The following is a 21,128-nucleotide window of genomic DNA, read 5'->3' as shown; positions in this document are numbered from 1 at the left end:
AAAATTCCTGCAACACTGTGCAGCTTTAATGTTGTCTTCATTTGTCTGATGAGCACGGGAGGACCAGGGTGCCCACCTGACCACGGCTGGTCTTTGGCAGAAGGAGCAAAAGAAGGCCACTGACTCAAAGGACCCAGAGACCTCCGCTGCATCTGCAGCTTCTCTGGTGAGAACCAGCCCACACCACCACCCCTTTAAAGTAAGACCTCTAAACACCAACTCCTCTTTACCTATCACAAAAATGCTGGCCCTTAGCAGTCCCAGTGCAGCCTCCCGCTCAGAGCGGGACTATCCCCAGCACCAGGTCAGAGCAGCCATGGCTTTGCCTAGCCACCCAGCTGCAGGGCCGAGCTGTGAGGCAAGAGGGGTGCATGAGGATCACTTTGGAGCTAGAGGTGCCCCTGCAGCTCAGCTGCAGAGTGGTGTCCCAGGGCAGGACAGCGGCCACAAGAAGCCACACTGCAGGGTCCAGGGGTAGGAAAAGAAGCTGGCAGCTGCCTTCAGTCTCCAATCTTCATGTCTTGTGGAGGGGCAGCAAAACAGGTTGTTCCTAGAGCTTAACAGGTCGCTTCTCCAGGACCAGAAGAGCAAGATTTTCCAAAGTCTCTCACTAGCATTAATGCATGAGCTTCTGACATGAGTGAGCAGGCAAGCAAGGGGAGCCTGAAGAAGCACAGCAAATCCATCAATAACTGTCTGGTGATGATTAGGGAAATGTGACCACCACAAGCCAGGGAAGTCCATGCTGCCTGAAGCATTGATTTTTCCCCCAGCAAAAACTCTAGGAGGAGTTATCCACAGGAACTGGAGTCTGCTCCAGTTGCCAGGGGTGCAAAGATCTGAAGGCCAGCACCCTCAGTACCTGCCTGTGTCCGTGCAGAGGTTTCTGAGCTCCAGCTCCAGCTGTTTAATTTGGACATCTCTCTGGTTTACTAGCTCACGTAGTCTACGGATTTCTTCCTGTTGCCGGTAAAACATCTGCAAAAGCTGTAAGAAAAGTCACATTTTACTTCCTTTATACTAAGAAAACACAGACTTAATCTGTCAAATGCCACCAGTCACATCACTTCTGAGAGAAATAGCATCTAAGGAGGAGGCCTTCAACCAACAGACAGTGCCAACCAGCCATCAGCAGTGCTCCTGCTGTCCACTAGCCTGGGCTATGAGTGCGAGTGTTTCTCAACACCATTTAGTAATACTACATCTGCTTAATTCAATTGAAAAGATCAGAAAAAATAACCTTCATACTGCTGATCACTCAAAGAGAACCTAGACACAGTGAGTATATGGAGTCTAAATTCCTGCCACATCTCCTACTCTGACCCTGGGCAAGTCCTTTTACTTCTTTTTTCCTGTTGATCATGCTCTGTCCTCTCCATTTGGGACTAGCATGGCCTTTCACTGTGCAGACAGCAGAGCACCCAGCTGTGCAGGGGCTGCTTCTGTAACCTTGAGGTGCCAGCCCAGAAACATGCAGAAGAATATTCTTTTCCACCCCACAGGGAAATTCAGCTGTGGAAATTCCTGCCCCATCAAGCTGCAGATGCTAAAATCTTGCAGAGCCAAAAAGGGGACCTGAGCACAGCTGTGGGAAGAAAATCCTTCCAAGGTTCCTAAAAGCAAACAAGCTGCATGTACTCGAAAATGTCCTTGAGCTGCCAATGACAGGGGGCTTGCAAATCACCACAGAGATCCACCACTCTACAAGCTTTGGGGAGGGGAGGGGGTTGGCCATGGCTGAAGACAGATCACATGGAGCTTCCGGGACCTTTTCTGGAGCCGTTCCCAGGAGCAGGCTGTGACCAGCAGCCACCCTCAACAGCATTGCACTGCCAAGTTGTCCCCCAGCAGTGAGCTGCTGAGGCAGAGGCAGAGCCAGTCCCTTTCCTATGTCAGGGTTCACAGTACAGTTAAGTGCTTAAGCCTACATGGATGCACCATGGGCCAAGGGAGCAGGGTACACCCACTCCTTCCACAGGTGTCCCTGCTGCCTCACCGGGCTCTCTGAGTGCACCTCTCATAGAAGGGTTATGCTGTATAAACACACTTCTCTTCTCTAGAACTTCCTTGTCCCCAACCAGCCACCAGGCAGGCCTGTGCCACAAGAATGCCTAAGAAATGGGAATACTGATTGCTCCCTCCCTTCCAGACTCCCTCAGCTGGGGTGCTGCTGGGCCACATTTCTTCTTCCCATGTGGCAGCCAGGGCATGCAGAGCTTCTGCCACCACAATCAACGAAGAGTTCACACTGGCCTAGGTCTGCAAAATAAACCCTCCCTGGGTTCTGTCAGCTTGTGAACAGGATCCTTTTGCCCACTGACTCTGGGCTTCCCGCACTGCCCCAACCCTTCATCCCAGACATTCACACCTCATTTTCAGTTTTTGGTGATGGACACTCAAATACATCAAAGCCATTGGAGAGGCACATTTGTTCATTTTTCGGCGATTTCTCCTCCACTTTCAGATGCTTTCTCCTGTCTTCGATCTCACTTGGCTTCTGCATGTCCTCCAGTGGCATCCTTCCTCCCCGACTCTGGTGCTGGCTCTGGTCAGTAGTTTTGATGAGTGGCTCTGGCTCAAGAAACTGTGGTAAAGAATTCACACCTCCAGAGCCCGGTCTCAAGGATACCAAGAGAGGCCCTAGGGAGGGAGGCAGGTGATGGGTTAGAACTCACAAACCACACTCAGAAATCAGCTGTAAAGCAATTCATTCAAACAACCTGCAGGGATAAACATGGAGGCTTAACTGGAGTGGCTTCCAGAATTCAACACAGTGGATATTTTAGCCACCAAATTATTTTAGCTTACACACATATCTGTTATGTCTCTCCTTTTCCTCCCTTCCTCTTTCTCTGGCAAGTTAACAGGCCAGAGAGCCAGTGGCAGCTTACCCAAACCCTGGGGAGTTGAAGGGCTGGGTAGCTCTCCATGTGCTGACCTTTGTTAACTCCGTTCAGCCACTCTTGTGCTGTCAGCGCTGGCTGGGCTCCTGTGGTCAAGGGGTAGATGTCTTCCTGGTATGACTCCGACTGTAAGCAAACAAAAGTCCAGAGTCACTATGTCGTGAGGTTTTGGCTTAGAGGGACCATACTGGATTGTGGTGGAGAAAGAGCTTTGTTCCACCTCAACACAGGGAGTGTCATGAGCACTCACCAGCACAGACATAAAAATCTTCTCACCCACCCTGAGCCTCTCTCGTCCTCACCTCAACTCAGAACTGCATCTGAAGGCCTATTTTAATTCCTGCCAGTAAGATCATTATACATACAGACAACAGGCTGGGGGAGGTTGGTGACACAGGCTAACCCAACTCTCATGAACTCAGAGTTCCTGAGGATGAAAGAGTGGATATGAAGGATGGGCACAAGTCATAAATCATCAGCTGACAGAAACTGGTCAAGGAGGTAACATCGGAGGAACATGCCTGATTGGTAGTTTCAGTGAGCATCAGCTCAGCTGCCTCTCTGAATTCAAGGTACTCATACCTTCCAATGTTTCTGGAAGTACAGGGCACAGTGTGGACATGTGGTCACATGGGAGCTACTTTGGGTAGCTATAGATTCATGACCTGGGTCATTCTCCAGCAACACCAGCTCTGAGACTTACTTCTACATCACTCTCAGTGCAATGGTGTCGTGTCTTGTATGCTGCAGAACAACTGTCTGTAACACAACTGCACCCACTCGGTAGAAACCTAGGAACCCATCATTCCCTTTTTCCTGGGGTATTCTTCTTCCTTTCACAAGGAGATTTTCATGTCACCCAACATCGTCCCCAATCCCTCTCTCTCACTTTTGTCAGTATGTCAAACAGATGCCACCAACTGAGGAAGTTTACAGCCAGCTAGTTGATCTGATAGTCAGAGACCCCTTGCTGCACCCAAGCAGAGATGAGTGAACACATCTTAGAAAGTTACCCATTACACAGAGACCTAGCTCTTGAGTTATCCAGCCAGGGTTTGTTGACAGGGCTGCCCCTCAAACTGACCAGCTTTGTACTTCAGACCAGGAGAAAGAAATCCCTTGTTCTACCTACTTTCCTGCTCCCAAGAGCCACAGAGAGGAGTCACTGCCCCCTTTTTCACTGATATTTGTCCCAGACATGAACATGACCTGCAGTTAACTTACCCGTCGAGGCACAATCATGGAGATGGGCTCAATCAGGCTTTTAGTTGGTATCAATTTGTAGAAACGGAAAATCTCGCAAGCTGATACTTCAAGGCCTCTCTTTGGCATCATTCCTGGTGGGATAGAATGAAACAAACAGGCTAAAAATGTAGCCACGAAAGTTAATGTAATCCACCATGAAAAAGGGGTCACCAAAAAACAAAAGGAGTCACAGCATCAGCTCCACAGCAGCATGGTCTGAAATCTGCCCCCAAAACTGGCTCAGTGGCACAAATGACAAGACTAAATAATTTTTTTTCTGTCAGGCCACCAAGTTACACACAGGGTCTGTGGTTTTCATGCTAAGTCTCCTGTTCCTTATTTATTCTCATGAGCTGCAAATAGAGTGACCAGGACTGTGCAGAACTGGCAGGAGATGCCACAGGATTTGACTACCGGGATCACCAGGAATGGATTTCAGGACACCTAAACAACATCAGAATAGCTATATAGGTCAGGCTGAAAGCCCTTACAGCCCAGTATCCTTTCCCCAGCGCTGTCTCAAAGCAGAATGGAGTATGAGAAGGGTGTGAACATCTACTCAGACAGCACCATTTGTGTTTGAGGGACTGGCTAAGCCACACAAGGTCAGAGGATTTCTCTCCCATGAGCTTGTACATCCCAAAGCCTACAACCATCTCAATTCCATTAACAAAAGAGATTGCCTGTCCTTGTAGACCTTGCTCCATGGTGTCCCACAGCAGCTTTGTTTTCTACTAATACCAAATTACTTCATTAAACAGTAGATTCTATGTGAAAGACTGTTGCTCCTTACATTACGAATTCATCTAAATGTGAATTCAAACTCCACTCCTCTACACTGTATTTTGTTCTGGCAATATTGGGAAAGACGCTCTCGTGCAATAATCTTAGCAGTATGTTTGATCAGCAGAACAGATCAGGTTAGAGAAGTAAATTTGATTCACTCAGGCCTTTTAAAAACACTTGTACACTTCCTTTTCAAGGAATGACTTTTAGAGAGACTATGACAACATAAAATCAGGATGCTGTACATTGAAAGGATTATAAAAGCTGAATAACAGAGAGATCTTCCAGTTAAGTTTTAAATCATTTATTCCTTTCCAGTAACACCTTTCTGAAGGAGACCTGCAGGCACAAAATCCAATGTTGCTAAATATCTGTACTAATGTCCTGGAAGAATGTGAGTGTCCACAGGTAGTGTGGAGGGGTGGCAAATGGTCCTAAACACACATCAGTCTAGAGAGGAATATGGCTTACAGGGTGTACTGGAGAAGGTTCAAGAAAGGGCTATCAATAGGGTCTGAGGGCTGAAAGCCAAATTCTGTAGTTTGAATGAGTTAAACAGTGGGTAGTATGCACACAGGTTAATAAGCAAGGTCAATAAAGGAGCGGTGACCTAATCACAGCAGGTCTATCTCTAAATAGGAAATGCCAGTACAGGAGAAGGTAAGCAAGGGATAAGAGTGAAGGCATTAAGATGTGGAGCACCCGTTACCAGAGAAATCCCAGAGTGGAAACAATGTCAAGAGTTCAATGACAAAAATCTTGGAGCAGATTCACAAAGGGCAAGGAGCATCCTCCACCTTTAAATCCAGACTACCCTCCCTTCCACCTTGACCAGGTATGTGAGAGGGGATGCAGCAGTGACTGGTAAAGATGCCCAGCCCATGTGCTGCTGGACAGAAGGGACCCCTCCCAGCTGCAACCCTGTAATACCACCTGTGACATATAGGTGAGCTGGGTCACTCAGACTGTTGGTGCACCTGTAAACCTGGGTGGAGACTGGAATCTGACCCACTCTCTTTTCTAAATGATATTTTGGATAGTCCTAGATTCTGACAGCCTCTAAAACAAAGAAGCCACCGCCCTCTTGTAACATTAGACATATGGTGCCACTCACCAATTCCCTTCTGTGGTAAATGAGAATGATATTCCATCAGGTAGTTCAGGTATGGTTTCTCAGGGCTTATCTCATAGTACCGTATATTTCCATCACCCTGAAGGCAAAGAAAATGAACATAAGCCAGGCTCTGCTGTTCAGCATGAGGGTCTGAGAAGAATGTCTAACCCTAGAAACCATGCAGGGTCAAGAATGAACCAAATATTTACCCCCAGATTCTTATATGGGAAGGTTAGGGCTCTGCAGTGTACCTCCCCACAGTAAACATGGCACATCTGCAGTGGCAAATGTGGCCCAATGCTGCAGCATCCTCAGGCCCCATCCCATCAGACCATATCCTTAGGTTAACGTGCTTCAGGAGCAACTGTGACTTCAGCCTGACACAACACAGGCCAGAAGAATCAGACAGGCCAGCATTTGCTGATGTGGAAAGCACTTACCTTTCCCACCACATAAAGCATGTGTGTGTCTGAGTCATAGAAGGGAAACAGGAGTCCTGAGGAGCCATCCAGATCCTCCTCCAGTAAAGGCACAGAAAGGTCGTTCTGGGCAGGACACAGAAAAAACAGACAGCTGCCATCACCTGTCAGTCACCTGAAGTCCAGCTGGCAGCAGCATGTGAGTGCAGCTCTATAATGATCCCAGGCCACGACCAGCTGCCCTGAGCAGAGAGCCATGTACAGACTTCTTCAAAGCTCTATGGATGGGAAATGGGTGCTCTGTCCCTTGCTCTTGTCTGAGTGCAGCACCTCAGGACATCAGTTCCTACCACTAGATCATCTCAGGCACCTGATGACATTTCAGGGGTAGATATGATAAGAATCACTGCCTGCCTCTGTGTGAGCCACCAAACTCAGGGAGATGGAGGGACCTTCTGGGTATGTCTGCATCACACACTGAATTACGCATGTTCCCTCACTACCTCTAGTCAAGGCAATACTTCCACACTAGTACACCACCCACCACAAGAATAGTCAGTATCAGCCTCCACACTGCACAGTGGGAAGGTGCCCACTGCAAGGGCAAAAGCTCCCATCAACCTTCTGCATGTAAGCCATGTAGGACATAGCACACCACTCCATACACAAGGCTGGCATGTCTTATACAAAACTAGCCTGGCAGTGCTGAAGGGAGCAATGTCAGGAGGACCAGTGGGGCTGAGTATGGGATCCCACGGCTGCCACTGTGGCTATTGTCACATAAACATGTATTTAGCATAGGGTTAATACATACTTTGTCCTGCAGAACTGCCCAGCTGCAGGATCCAGAAAGTCAGAGCTTCTGTTTAGATGTGATGATGACATGGGTGGACATGGACCTCAGAAAGATGCCTGCTGGGCAGGTACTGTGCCAATGCCTGTCCCTAAGGAGGCTCCACATACCTGGCCCCACAGGCCTTTCCACTGTGTACTCAGACTAAGTGTGGCCAGCTCCTCCAGCAGCTCTGAAGGCAGTGAAACCCTGATGTGAGATCCATGATGTGTCAGAGCACTACTGAGCTTTGTGGAAAGCCCTCAGACAGCAGCACAGTGCTTTGTCTCTCACATATGCAAAAAAGCCATGTCCAAACACAGCCAAATGGCAAATCATAGACCTGGTCTACCAGCTTTGTCTGGGACAAAGGGTGACAGCACAACAAAGAGACAGAAGATTGTGATAAAAGGTGGTTGACATGGAGGGACAAAGTGAGATGCTGACACTGCATATGAGAGTGGTAGAGGAGAGCAGGGTTTCATAAGGCTAGCAGTAATCATGATAGGAGATCATGTCTTGAAAGTGACCAATAAATGCTACCTCAATACTCTACTGTCAGGAATCATCAGAAATCAAAAACACCCCACATCATTTCTTCATTGAGGGCTTCACTTTAGTAGGCTGTGTCTAGAGCTCACTTCTCTTTCCAGCACCAGTAACAATTTTCCAGTAAGACCAGTAAGAGCTGCTTTTAAGTCAGAGCTACAGTGACCACCCAAAGATCCTTTGAATGATTTCTTCCTGCAGTGGGCACAGCATTCTCTTTGTTCTGGTAGATTTCTACGCTGAAGGCTTTGAGAGCTTCTTCAGAAACTCAAACTTATTTAACAGTGTCATAGTAGAAGACCTATCACCCATTAAGAATTTGACAGATCACTTCTGAATTGCTGTTATAAACCAATTCTTGGGTATTTGACAGGTGGAAAAGTTGAAGTGACAGCAGAAGAGAGAAAAGTGAAGCTGGTATGGTTAAGATTGCTGGTTCAACTCACTTGATCCCATAATGCAATTTGCCTATTATTCCACTGAGACGTTCCAGTAGAGAACAGCTTTTTCACATTTCCAAGGAACAAGACTTTATTGACTTTGTGGGACTTGTAGCTGGCTTCCTATAGGAAGAGAAAGGACACTGCATGAGTAAGAGATGGCACCTGTTGCATAGGTACATTTCATGGTATGTGATTCAGTCACATCTGAAAGATCTGCTCAGCCTGGCTGAACTACAGTGAGCAGGATTTCATGGGGATCTGAGAAAGGTGGCCTAAACTCTTCAGGACCATTCCCAAAAGCCCAATCAATCTCCCTAACTACTGATTCACATATTTGCAAGAGGGCAATCCCTATTAGTTTTAGGCAGGACTTTCTGTGTACACAAATCTGTGCAAATACCTACAAAACACAGTCAGCTTCACCTACCAACAAATACAAAGCACAGGTAACAAGAACAACCCTGGCAGTGGGACAAATGTACACTTGCATCCACCTGTCCAACTGATCTCTACAAGCCCTCCCAAGGCATCCCAAAGAGGACTGCAGGAGGGATCTGTGAAAACAGTGCTCTTCAAGAAGGGTTTCAGGGAGTAAGGAGCATGGCAGCAAGAGGCAGAAACCCTGTTTTCAACAATGACAGCAAGCATTCCATGAAAAGTAGAAGGCAATATCCCCGTCTGGTGCCTTGGGCAATGCAGGGCACAGATCCATCTTCTTTAATGGAAATGAATCTACCCAGAAGAGGAAACACTTCAAGGGGTGAGATCAGTTGGACCACAAACCTCTAAACACAACCTACTTGTAGGACTGTTCCTGCCCGAGGGTCTATCAGACGTATCTTTCTGTCCCTGCAGGCTGTGGCAAGGAGACTACCATCTGTGTTGAATGACATGGAGAGGACTACATCTTTGTGAGCGTCGAGGATCTTCACCGGGTTCGAGATGACAGTGTCCTTGGTGTCAAGGTTCCAGATCATTATCTGGAGCAAAAGAACAAAAAAAATCAGCCCTTTGCTGCCTGACCAACTGGGGACTTTGTGTACCCTATTTCCTTCTTCCTCTCTTCTCTACATGTATAGGTCTTACTATCATTAAGTGGTTGTTCTCCAGCATTTAAAATAATTCCTGGTACTTACAGCAATATATCAGGGACACAGTGTCTGCTCAGAATGTCCAATATTCTAATTTCCTTTGCAACCACATTTTATACATAAGAATGGCCAGCATCAGTGCAGATATTTGCATTAGCACAAGAATGAGGACAAACAAAAGTGCATGGCATTGCATTTTGTATCCAATATAGTAAAGGAGAAGAACAGAGTAGACTGAAGTTCATCAGAAGACTGGAAAATTAGCAAGTCCTTTTGAACTTGTAGCAATGTCTTTTTGCCTTTGGGGTCACCATGGAATTTACCCCTGAAGAAGGCTTCTGAACTCTTCAGTATTATCTTACAGCTTGAAAATAAAACAAATTTCAAAACACTCTGACAAACAGGGTGTCCCAGGAGGAGAGTTCCACAGAGAAGACCCACCTTATAGTCATAGCCAGAGCTGAAGAGGATGTTATTAGCAGTGGGATGCCATTCAATGAGGCCCACTCTTCGAATATGCCCAAGAAGTTCCTTCTTTGGACTGGTAATGTTTCTCGTCAGCAGGTGCTTGGGGATGTCCCAGATTTTAACCTGAATGGCACAGTATGGGTCTTTGTGAGATTCCTGAGAAAGGAGCTAATTTCAAACTCACCAATAACTATTATTCCTTTGGTATTATTATTCTCTTGGTAGTGAATAGGAATGGTTCTGGCTTTGTTGAATGCTAGTCTTTTAAATTAGTATATTTAGTTTTCTGTGGCCCTGAAGACTCCTCTTTACCCCCTGTGTTTAGCCAGCAGTTCTACCAGTTTTTTTTAACTTGACAATCCAACATTTACACCTGGGCAAGCTGTCAGCATAATTATGAAAAGTTATTCCCAAGAGGAAGGAGTAAACCACAGATCTTGCAGACCTTGCCTCCTAACAAACTTTGAGCAGGAACAAGGAAATCTGAAATAAACTTCAGCAAAGAGTCCTGGAAGATGTTATAGCAGTGATTGATCCAAGCAATCATCCACTCAGCACAACCTGGTAAAAGAACTGAGAACTCGCCCAGCCAGATGACAGCTATATTACTGTTTGTCCCCTAGAAAACTGCACCACTGTTGAACGCTTTGCAAATAACACAGCCATTTGTCAAAGTACACAGAAGCCCACCCATGCGGCCCCATGGCAGATGCCCTGAGCAGAGAGACTGGGCAGCACCGCACTGAAGTTACTCAACACTGGGCATGTGCTGTCTCGTAACATGTCTACCTGCAGCCATGGGTTCTTCTAGAAGGATGCCGCATGAAGACAAAAATCCTCTGTGCTCCTGGGCTGGAAGAAGACAACAGAGGAAACCTGCAAAAGGGGCTGAACCCATGCAGGTAAAATGAGAGAGTCTTTCTCACACTAACCTCAGCAGCACAAGTATTTAGGATGTTTACAGATTATTAACCCTTTGGCTCAGCGAAAACTGCTATGCTTGTCATAATTTTTCTAGGACTTTGCCTGAAGCAGAAGGGAAATGCTCGTTGAAGCAGATAGTTTGTGGAAATTAGCCACACCTGCCTAAGTCTCCCACTGTTTGGCTGATGAGGATCACACCTTTCTAAGCACAGATTCTGGGACCTGCTGGGAAAGATCATGAGCACCCTTCTCAACAGTGTTTATCCCACTGAGGAATCAAGTCCATCAGAAACCTAAGGACTGTGGGGTTCTTCAGCCTCCAAATGAACTTCTACAGCTGTAAGAGAAAGCATCATACTCTACAGCTTCAACAGCTATCACTAAAGGAATGGGGCTGAGAGAGTAGGAAAGGGAAAAATAGGTTGTGTTCACACTGAGAACTGCCTAGGATGACCCATTCACTCCCCATGCTATAAAACAATTGGTGATAAAAGCAGGGAAAAGTCCCTGGCTGGAATCTCAGAATGCATTAAATGGCAGAAATTGCCAGTGCTTAGTATGCAGAAGAAGCAGATCTTGGAGGCAGACCTGCCATGACAAGCAGGAACAATCCATGAACCATCTACCCCGCTACACCTTGAAGAAAACCTCACAAAGCATAGTAGAAGGCACAGAGTTGCCCCTCTAACCACAGGGGAGAAGGTCTTCAGCAAGCTGAATTCATACATGCCCAATGATTTTCCAAAAGGAACAGAAGGGGTAAGAAGATAAGCCCTCTCCCCATACTGTTCAAACTCTCAGCCCCTGGCCACTTGCACTGGGCCTCAGTCCTAAGCCTGCCTGAAGCAGCAGTGGGAACTGGAAAGGGCACTGGGTGTTTACAGAGACTATCCATCTGTGCCCAAAAGTACCATTCTACATACTTCAGCTACACGCCTCAAAAGATAGCTGTGGTACCATCAAGGCAAACTCCAGAAAGACTGGTTAATGGCCAAGAAACCTCTGAGGAATGTGGCTAATAGGAAATTTCCACCACCTTCACAGAAGCTTGCAGCCTTCCTCAGAAGTTCCAGGGAGACCCAGCCCAGTAAGAGCAATCAATCTGATGCATCCCTGCACACAACCCAGAACAGTGGCTTATGGTAATACTCAGAAATGGTAGAGAGCACCAGGACTTCAACAACAGACTGCAAGGAAGGCTTTGGCTCTAATGTCCAGCCCAGTGGAAGTGGTAGACACCTCTGGGACCCCAAAAACTTCCTCAGGCTCCTCTAAGGATAGAGAAAGTGTTGCTGTGGAGATGTTCCAACAGAATGTCCAGTCTGAGCTCTCCAGTACAAGCCAAGCCAAGTAAAAAAGATGTTGACCCTATGCAGTAAGTCCAACTGAGATGAAGAGGGGATGGGAGCACAGCAAATCTGAGAAGAGCTGGAAAGGAAAGATTTGTTCAGTCCAGGAGCAAGAAGGCAAAGGTGAGCAATTCTGGCTGCCCTTCAACTACATTGCAGGAAGGCACAGAGAAGATAGAGCCAAACTCACTGGAAGTGCACAAGGAGAGGACTAAAGGCAATGGACACAGATGGCAATATGGGCACTCTCTGAAGATCAGAGGTACCCTGTTTTCTCACAATGGCCACAGGATCTGTAGCCTTGATCCTCCCCGTTCATCTGGACAAGGCTTGGAGCAATCTGATTCAACTGGCCAGCTAATCGACCTCCACAGGTACCAGGTACCAGGAAAGACAGTCACACTAAGAAACACAGTCTGCTGTCCTCACTACTTAGTGGGGAGGGAAGTGACACTGTGTCACTGCAGGGGACCCCTAAGATCCCATTTCCTGGTGCCAGGATGATGATGGGGGGGGTAGTACAAAAAAGAGAGTACAGTCATGAACAGCAAGACTTCTTAGAACAACTTTTGGTATTGGGACCAGTGACAAGCTCAGTGTTTCCATTCTTTAGCCTGGAGAATGACCCAGTGCCAAGTTTCAGTAGGAAATTGAAAAAGAAAGCTGACAGAGAGCAGCCCTTATGCACAGACCCCAGGGTCCTGCTGGACAATAGAATAAATATGACCCAGCAGCACGCCCTGGTAGGGATGAAAGCTAGCAACATCCTGGTCTGGAACAACAGGAAGATAGCCGCTAGATCAAGTGAAGCAATTTTTTTCTTTACTCAGCAATCATTGAACAACAGCTGGAATACTGCATCCAGTTTTGCACCGCCTAGTGGAAGAAAGATGCTGATAAACATAAGTGAATCCAGTGGAGGCCACCAGGATGCTCAGGAGGCTGCAGCACCTGCCCTGTGAGGAGCAGCTGAGGGAGATGGGCTTGCTCAGCCTGGAGAAGAGGCAGCTTCAGGGCAAACAAATAGAAGCCTTCAATACTGACAAAACTACTGAGAAAATAGAGCCAGGCTCTGTCTTGAAGTGCAGGGTGGGAGGACAGGAAACTGCAGTCACTAACTACACTGGGGAGGTTCTGACTGCATATAAGGAAAAAAACTTCTCCGTGGGAGTGGTGAAGAACAGGAACAGGTTGCCCAGAGAGGTGGTGAAATCTCCATCCATGGTGGTTTTCAAGACTCAGCTCCACAGACCTGCACAGGAGGTGGGGGTAGAGACTACCCAAGCTCCTTTAAACATGAACAGTTCTGTGATTCTGTAAGTGCAGCAGGAAGCTTCAAAGCTTGTGCTCATTCCTCATCTGAGGCTCAAAACAGAGGTCAAAGTGCTGCGTTCCTGCCACAGGTCCTATCTGACACAGCATGAAAACCTGGCATACAGGTTGGAAGATAAAATAAAACCCTCACATGCAGCCCAGAAATTGAAAGAAGCCTTCAAAAGAGACATGAATATCCAAAGAAGCAAAGGCAAGTCACTAAACAGGAAGGACAATTCAAAGAGCCTATATTTCTAATTCAAGAATGATTTTTAGCAGAGCTGAAATGGCAGAGGATGTGCGCCAAGCCAGGGCTGGAGGAAATGACATAGGAAACCTCCCTGATGTTGTGTGGCAGAGGGCAAATGTATCCATTGCAAGAAAACACATGTGGAATCTCTGGAAAAAAGCACAGTAGTTAGTCAGATGTCCTCGTTATCACAGAAGTCAACATCACACTTTTCACAGGACATGGAAAGCAACCTTTCAGTGGGCAGATACAGGCTAAACTGCCCCTTAGAAACATGAATTGAATCTTTCAATTCCTAATAACTAGTCTGCACCTACACTGGAATAAAATATGTGACTGCAACTTAATTACACTAACTTCAGCCAAACCACTTATTGCAGAATAGTATGACGCAGATTCCTCAGCTACCCCACAACTGATCCAGCATAACTTTACAGAGTGCAGGAACAAGCTCATACTTGCTCTGCAGGGAATTAATCTGAAATAGCTGTTCCAGATTACTTTGTGTTGAAGCTTTTATTCTAAAGTAAAGGAAGAGTTTCATAGCAATTAAACTTGAATAGTCATTCCATTTTAAATTCATATTCTGTTTTTCTCATTCAAACACACCCAAAAAGACACAAGCCTCCAAAAACCAGATCTTCCTCCTCACAATGACTTTGGTGTATCACACAGGTATCACACGGGTGTGACCTCAAGAGAAAGAAAGGAATCTTACTCTTTCCTGACTTTTTTTATAAGTACATATACGCTTTCACGTCTCATCCATGGGCCTTTTGGTTTCATTTCTTTCAGCTAAAAAGCTCATTAGCCAGGTAATAATGCAGATAAACTTACTGTGGCATCTTCTGAACACGAAGCTATTACAAAGTCATTGAATGGGTTCCACTTGATGTCCAGAACATTCCCTTTGTGCCCACATATTTTGGGATAATGTGGGTCGAGCTTGCCTGTCTGAAAAAAACAAATATCATCAAACCTAAAGTGAGCCATGGAATTACAGGATATTTTCAAGGAAGATCCAAGCCAGCTCCAGCAAGAAACCTCTTTCTGCTTATTATGCTCCAAATGTCCTGGGTGTTCCCTATCTCTTGAGAATGGGCTTTTGCCATCCCTGCAAGGCAATTCTTGATGATACCACTGATGAGAAAGGAAAGAAGTGCTCAGGCCCTCTCAAGTACACACTGCTATCAAGAAATCTGTACACATGCAGCAATCAAGACTGCTGAAGTTAGAAAACAATATTTTGTTCAGAAACCAGAATAAAACTTAGAGCTGAAACACTTATGAGTGAGTGGAATTTTCCACATTTCTTAAAGATCTTGGGGAAAAAAAACCAGAATCTCTTTCAGAAGACATTTCCTGTAAGCAGGGAAAAAAAATCTTTTAGCTTTTACTTTTTAGCCTCATCAGGTAGCATTTATTTTATTTTTTAAGCAAAAAGACATTTATGACACAAATTACAAATGCAGTTTTTCTTTCAACAAGCTATCTATTTCTCTCTGATGGTATTTTAATCCAGCCATTCACTGGATTCAATCAGGATTCCAGATTCCCCAAAAAAATGTCATGTTTGGATGGCATCTTCACTGGTAAAAATCCCGCACAAAGTGCACTCAGGGGTATTGAGGGCCTTGTGCCACATGGGGGCTGTGTTGCATCAGGATAATACTGCTGGCACAGTTGCTACAAAGTCAAATCGGTATATTTGTTTCCTGCTAGGAAGTGTGCTGGGGATTTCATTAACACTGAAGCAGCACTTGCTTCTCCCTGTCAGGAGCAGAAGTATGGGGAGCTCCAGGACCCACCTTGCATCCCAGACATCTGTCCAAACGTAAGGGGGAGAGACATGGTGGCACACTGGTGATGCTTACCTGCTTGCTTTTATCCAGCCTGGAAGAACTGTAAATCACAATGAATGCAAACGCATGCTCTCCTGGAAAGCAGATACTTCTGTTGTTGTACTCCCCGCACCTCTCCAGAGGTGGGACTTAAGAGTGCACAGCAGAGGGGAAATCAGTGCTGGCCCTAACCTAGATGTGTCTAGGATGTAATCTTCCTGGCCTTGAAAATCTGTACCACTTTGAATGCAGAACAGGACATGATGTGTGGCTTCACTGGAAAGTTTGTCACATAGACTGGGACTAACCTGATTTAAACTGAACACTCAGAGGGCTTTGAAATGTAAAAGACTGCTTTTTTTACACTACAGTCTAAAACAATTCCCTTTTATAACAGCGACAATGCAAAGTGACTTGGGAAGGCAGAAGAGAGATAAAAGGCCTTTAATAAGCAGCGTTCCCCCACCCACGGTGTCCTTTTGTAGGCTTCAGGGCTTGGTTTCAAGCTGGCAACTCAACGGGCTGGGCAGCCAGCTCCACAGGGATCCCTTGATCCCTATGGGAACTCTGTCCCCTCCCAGAGCTGGCTGCCTGTCTGTTCCCACTCCATCTGGGAGACTCCCAGGCTGCCCCAAGCCTGCTCTGCCTACCCCATCCTGCAAGGCTCTCCTACGCCCTTGTCCCCAGCAGGCTCAACTGGCCCTGGAAAAGGAGCCCTTGCCCTCCCAGTCACCAGTCCCACCTGCCCCAGTGCAACCCTGCAGCCCCGGGACAAAGCAGGACCCACAACACATGAACCCCCAGGCTGCCAACAAACATATGACAGGTAGAGCTGTTGGTCTCAGATGCACATCTGCATGTGGAAGTGAAGATCTTCAGCTGGGGGAAATTGAATTCTACAGATTGAAAACTATTTCAGTAACTAGAGGTGGTGTCATTGGCACCTGAAGTTATGTGCAGAGCTTGAAAATGAGTAATTTTTCAACCACTAGCTTTCTAAACTCCCAGCATTTCTGAAAAGTAGCCAAAGTCGAAGTTCCTTGACAAAAACTACTTCTAGTGGGACAGCTGTTAAAACTCTCCCAGCAGATTTGTACAAGGTAGATTACTGTGAGATGGGTCAGCCTCACCTCTCAGGTGTTCTCCAAAGGGCACTAATACACCTTAACATCACATCACGGCACAGCACTCACATATGGCATCAGTTAGATGAGGCCTGAGGGGTCATCACAGGTTTCATTTCATAGACCTTGGCCCCAGAGAGAAGGGAGCAGGGCTTGTGTCTAGGAGGTCTACACAACCACAGACATCCTCCCTTTCACACCTGGTGCTGACACATTGAAAGACTGGAGACTGCAAAGACTTGGACACAAATACCTCCCTGTCTCTTGGGACTTTGTTCTCATTTTGCTATCACTCTGCTTTATGCTGCAAAGGAAGAGACAGACACAGTCTCAACTAAGTCTGGTCATCCGAGAAGGATAAAGGCAGGCCTTTGTCTTTCAAAGAAAAGCCACAAAATTGCCCTCTGAGTCAAGATCCTTCCTAGGCATGCGGTGCATGTACTTCCCAAGCACATCTGTCAGAAACCAACCTACACCCAGGTCACACTGTGGGAAAACAGCTCATCTCCCAGTTACAGTCACTCAGCCCATGCCTCCTCAGACTTGCAAGATTTACAAAGGCATTCAGTCTGTTCTGGGCACCAGGCAGGCCCTGTGGCCACAGCTACTTCCCTCCCTGGTGAGCTGTCCTGCCTTTCCACCCAGCTGGCTTCAATAGCACATCTTCATAAGGACCTGACACATCCAGCAACAGAAGACCATTCTCCAAGTGGTGGCAAATATTCAACTAATTCTTCTTCAGGTTGAATGCAAAGGTCTGCTGAAAGGAGGCTATCTATGGCAAAGAGCTCTTTGCTAAATAACCTCTGTTGCTCCCAACCCTACTTCACCCCCAGGCTCTCAGAGAGGAAGAATGGTGGAGAAGGCAAGAAGTGGTATTTGTTCAAGGAGGTAAGAGAGAGTTGGGTGTCCATGACTTAGCAGGAGAGGAGGACAACAAACAAGCAAGGAGGCATGGTTAAACCGAGCGAGATTGAGCCTGCATTTGAGCATGTCCTGAGGCAGGCAGCCCCTCCAGTAGCACATGCAGAATGAACTCAAAACAGCATTGGAGGTACAAGAGCAACTTCCCAGGCAGGCTGTTCAACCTCCCTGGGAAAGTGCAGCTTTCCCTGTCCCAGCTACGATCTCCCGCTTTGGTTAAACATGATCTCCTGGCTCTTGGGCTCTTCCTCCAGACTGTGGCATGCTCTGGATGTGGCTACTCCCTGTGAATCCAGTCAAAAGTAACCACAGATCAGCTGTCCATCATGAGAGGGCAATACCATCCCAGGCACACATCTCCAGACTGGGCTGCCTTCAGTGCCCTGGCAGCTGGGGGCACAAGCCAAGATCCTAGTACAAATCTACCATGGGTCACCACCACAGGAGGAGGTGGCAGCAAGAAACACCACCACCAGGAGCACAAGTCAAAAGCTGCTGCTTTTCACCAGGAGGCACCAGTTTGGAAGCATATAATGAAAAAAAGTAACTGATATCAGAGCCCCCAGACTCAAGGGACCTCTTTCTGTGGCTGGCTGAGGCTGCTCTCCCCCCACAGCATGGGGTCAGGAACAGGTGTGGGAATTAAGAATTGCTGGTTAGAAAAATGTAAACTGATCTTGAGGTAAGAAGAAAGATTGTGGATAACTGAGGCAACATTATGGAACACCACGTTGTGTGAAAAACAGCACTAAAAAAGACCACCTGCAGAGTGTGGTGAGTGTGTGAGCAGTAAACAGGCAAAACTTGGAGGTCAGTAGGATGCAAAAGTAAAAAAAAACCTATGTAAACAGGTGGTAATAAATTGGGAGCTTGCATACAGTGCAGCAGCATTTGCTCTTGGCAGTGCTCCCCCTTCAACAAACTTGAGTGAGTTTGTCATTACTCAGCACATCGCCCCGATCCCAGCTGGTCCAAGATCAGCAAACAGGTATTCAGAGAATGGCTGTACAAAGCACAGTGCATACAGATGCTCTCCCTGATCCACCACCAAAGGTCAAGCTTCAAGGTGACTTCCTGAACTACCTGAACAAACATAGTTCATAAACCAACTCCTCTCCATAACTCCATCCTGTTTGGAACCCCTCAAATTCTTCCTGGCTTGTCAGTACCCAGAGCAGTGTGCTCCACATCTGAACTGCAGAAGCGTTCCCATCTGCTGTTAATGGTCTGCTCCCTGGTCTCCAGGATTCCCTTCCCTTCACCACACAAATCAAGACAAATTGCTCCTTATGCTTCTTCCCCACCTTCTTCACAGTTTTATGTATGTTGCCAATTTGTCTTTTTTCCCAGACTGATTGAAGCCTAACCTATAGAGTCTTTCCTCACATGAAAGCCATTTCACATTTTCATTGACATACTTAAATTATTCTTTTCTGTATCTTCTAGTTCTACCATGCCTTTGACTTCTGCAAGCAGTATTTCAGATGTGGGTGGAGTATCTGAGCAGATGTTAAGAATGGAAGAATTGCTACTGAAGACTAGCCAAGCTGAGAAAAGGTGAGAAGACAGAAGAATTAATAGTAAGCACTGCAAGCACCTTCAGCTCATTTTGCCAACTCTTTGAAAGCTAGGTCCCACCCCATGTCCCACATTCACCTGCTGCCTGCTTATAGATGCAGCTCTGTGATAAAGACAAGTTCTTCAGCCTCAACAGATCATGGTCGAGGGGGCAGAAGTGACTCAGTCAAGAAAAACAGGGTAGTGGTTAATTTTAGAAGGACAGTCTCTGAACAGCACCAGTGGTGAAGGAGATGAATAAACAAAGTCTAGAAGGGCCCAGAACTGTGCTAGGTTCTTCAAGCATAGCCAGTTCGCTTTCATCCTTAGCAAATATATATTGAAACAGTGGCATTGCAATAGCACCATCAATTAACTTTTAATTAAAGGCTGAACTTTTGTCTTTCATCTGTTCTGCCCTGATTCCAGAAAGCTCATAATCTTATACTGAAGTTAATCCACATTAGTGCATGCCTAATTTTTCTGAAGCAATAAACATCAGACAGCCAGCTTCTCCCTCTCATCAGATCCCTAAGCCATCAAAACCCATAAACATGGGATTTGTTTCTGAAAAGAAACTTTTTCCAGCATCAGTACTTGAAGTTTAGGAGCTTCATTGCCTGATAGCCATGTCTCCATTCCTTCACAAAGGAGAAGGTAGAGCAAAACATACCATATTCTCCTTTAGTCACAGCTGAAGTCATGACACTAAAGCACCTTTCAGTTTTTGCCCTCTGTATCTACTAACTGCTTTTATTAACAATTTCTCTGCGGAGACAAACATCTGAACAGCACAGTTCCTGCTGCTTATACAAGAAAGACAAATGAGCTATGAAATTAAGGAAGGTGTTAAAAATTTGCAAGCGGTAATGTACACACATCCCAGGAATCACCTCTCAGGGCATCTGGGGCCCCTTCCATCATTTTGCAATTTGGGCAACAGCATGAACTGAATACCCTCTGTGCAATCTAGCTCCCTAGAAAGCCCAGCTCTCCTCTAGCCTCTTGATGCACTCTTGAAAGCCAGCTCGCCTCGGTGGAGCTCACCTGGTGGATGGGAATGACAAGAAAGGCCCCCCCACCCGCACACTCGGTCACCACTGCAATGAAGTGGGGGTTCACGGCACAGAAGTGGTTGTCGTGGACGTTGCGGGTGATGGGCACGCAGTCATAGCACTTCTCCTTGCTGGCGGCTTTGCCATACACATGGCGAAACTTGGAGCTGCGGTACTGTGGGTGCCACGACATCTGCAAGGGAAGAAACACAACACCCCATGACATAAGGACAGGCCATCCTGGCAAGGCTTGCAGACCCCCACTTCCCTCTCCCCAGCACAGGCTCACCGTCCCCATTGGGCTCCTCACACCAGCCCTCAGCAAGCAAGTGGCAGCCCTGTTTTTCTCTGCTGATCTTCAGCCCTTTGGATGCCCTGTCTCTGCACTCACTGTGTATCTCTGATGAAGAGAAGAGAGTGCAGGAGAGAAAAGACAGGTCTCTCCATCACCCGCCAGCTGGGCTGTGCATGCACCAGCAGTCCCTGTCATGTCCCACTCAAACGAGGGAGACAAGTGACTTAGATTCGTAAATTCCCAACAGAGTGGACAACAGCGAGACAAGTCTCAAAGTCCAAACATTTATTAATTTCCCACAATCTACTAACTGGATACACAATAACTGACCAAGTATATAATGAGTTATGGCAAGCAATATAGTATGTCTTGTGTTACCTAATGATAATAAGGAAAAAGGGAAAAAAGAAAAGAGAGAGGTAGAAATAGCAATCACCGGCCTGGGTTCCTGCATCCGTCCTGCCAACAAGGGATGCATCCATCTTTTTCACTTCACTTCTTCCCCTTCACTCCTCACCCCCCCTCAATTTATATGCACTTACCTCTCCTCTAGGTCGACCCACCTAACCATATATCCCATGTATGGGGTGGGGTAAGGTGCTTCATGGATGATGTAATTAGCATGACCTTGTTAATCTTCACTAA

At 46.5% G+C, this 21,128-nt stretch overlaps 1 protein-coding gene across 1 annotated transcript; it reads right to left on the bottom strand.

The window, feature by feature from the left end:
* Positions 1–378: 378 nt before the first annotated feature.
* CORO2A (coronin 2A) lies at positions 379–20,381 on the bottom strand. Its single transcript, XM_074812094.1, has 12 exons — positions 20,181–20,381; positions 14,525–14,641; positions 9,824–9,973; positions 9,092–9,271; positions 8,295–8,411; positions 6,489–6,593; positions 6,049–6,145; positions 4,128–4,240; positions 2,939–3,029; positions 2,603–2,640; positions 2,369–2,467; positions 379–987 (listed from the first exon to the last, which is right to left on the bottom strand). The coding sequence occupies exons 1-12, from the start codon at positions 20,379–20,381 to the stop codon at positions 856–858; spliced, it is 1,440 nt and encodes a 479-aa protein (XP_074668195.1). The 3' UTR covers positions 379–855.
* Positions 20,382–21,128: the final 747 nt, after the last annotated feature.

The sequence above is a fragment of the Strix aluco genome, chromosome Z (assembly GCF_031877795.1).
Source record: "Strix aluco isolate bStrAlu1 chromosome Z, bStrAlu1.hap1, whole genome shotgun sequence".
NCBI lineage: Eukaryota > Metazoa > Chordata > Aves > Strigiformes > Strigidae > Strix > Strix aluco.
This window is presented reverse-complemented; position numbering and strand designations above follow the sequence as displayed.

Coding starts and splice junctions, on each gene's coding strand:
- CORO2A (XM_074812094.1), bottom strand. CDS start 20,381: ATGTCGTGGCACCCACAGTACCGCAGCTCCAAGTTTCGCCATGTGTAT. Junction 6,594..8,294: donor AAATTGCATTATGGGATCAA/GTGAGTTGAACC, acceptor TGTCCTGCCCAG/AACGACCTTTCTGTGCCTTT. Junction 2,641..2,938: donor GCTGAACGGAGTTAACAAAG/GTCAGCACATGG, acceptor CTCCCTCCCTAG/GGCCTCTCTTGGTATCCTTG.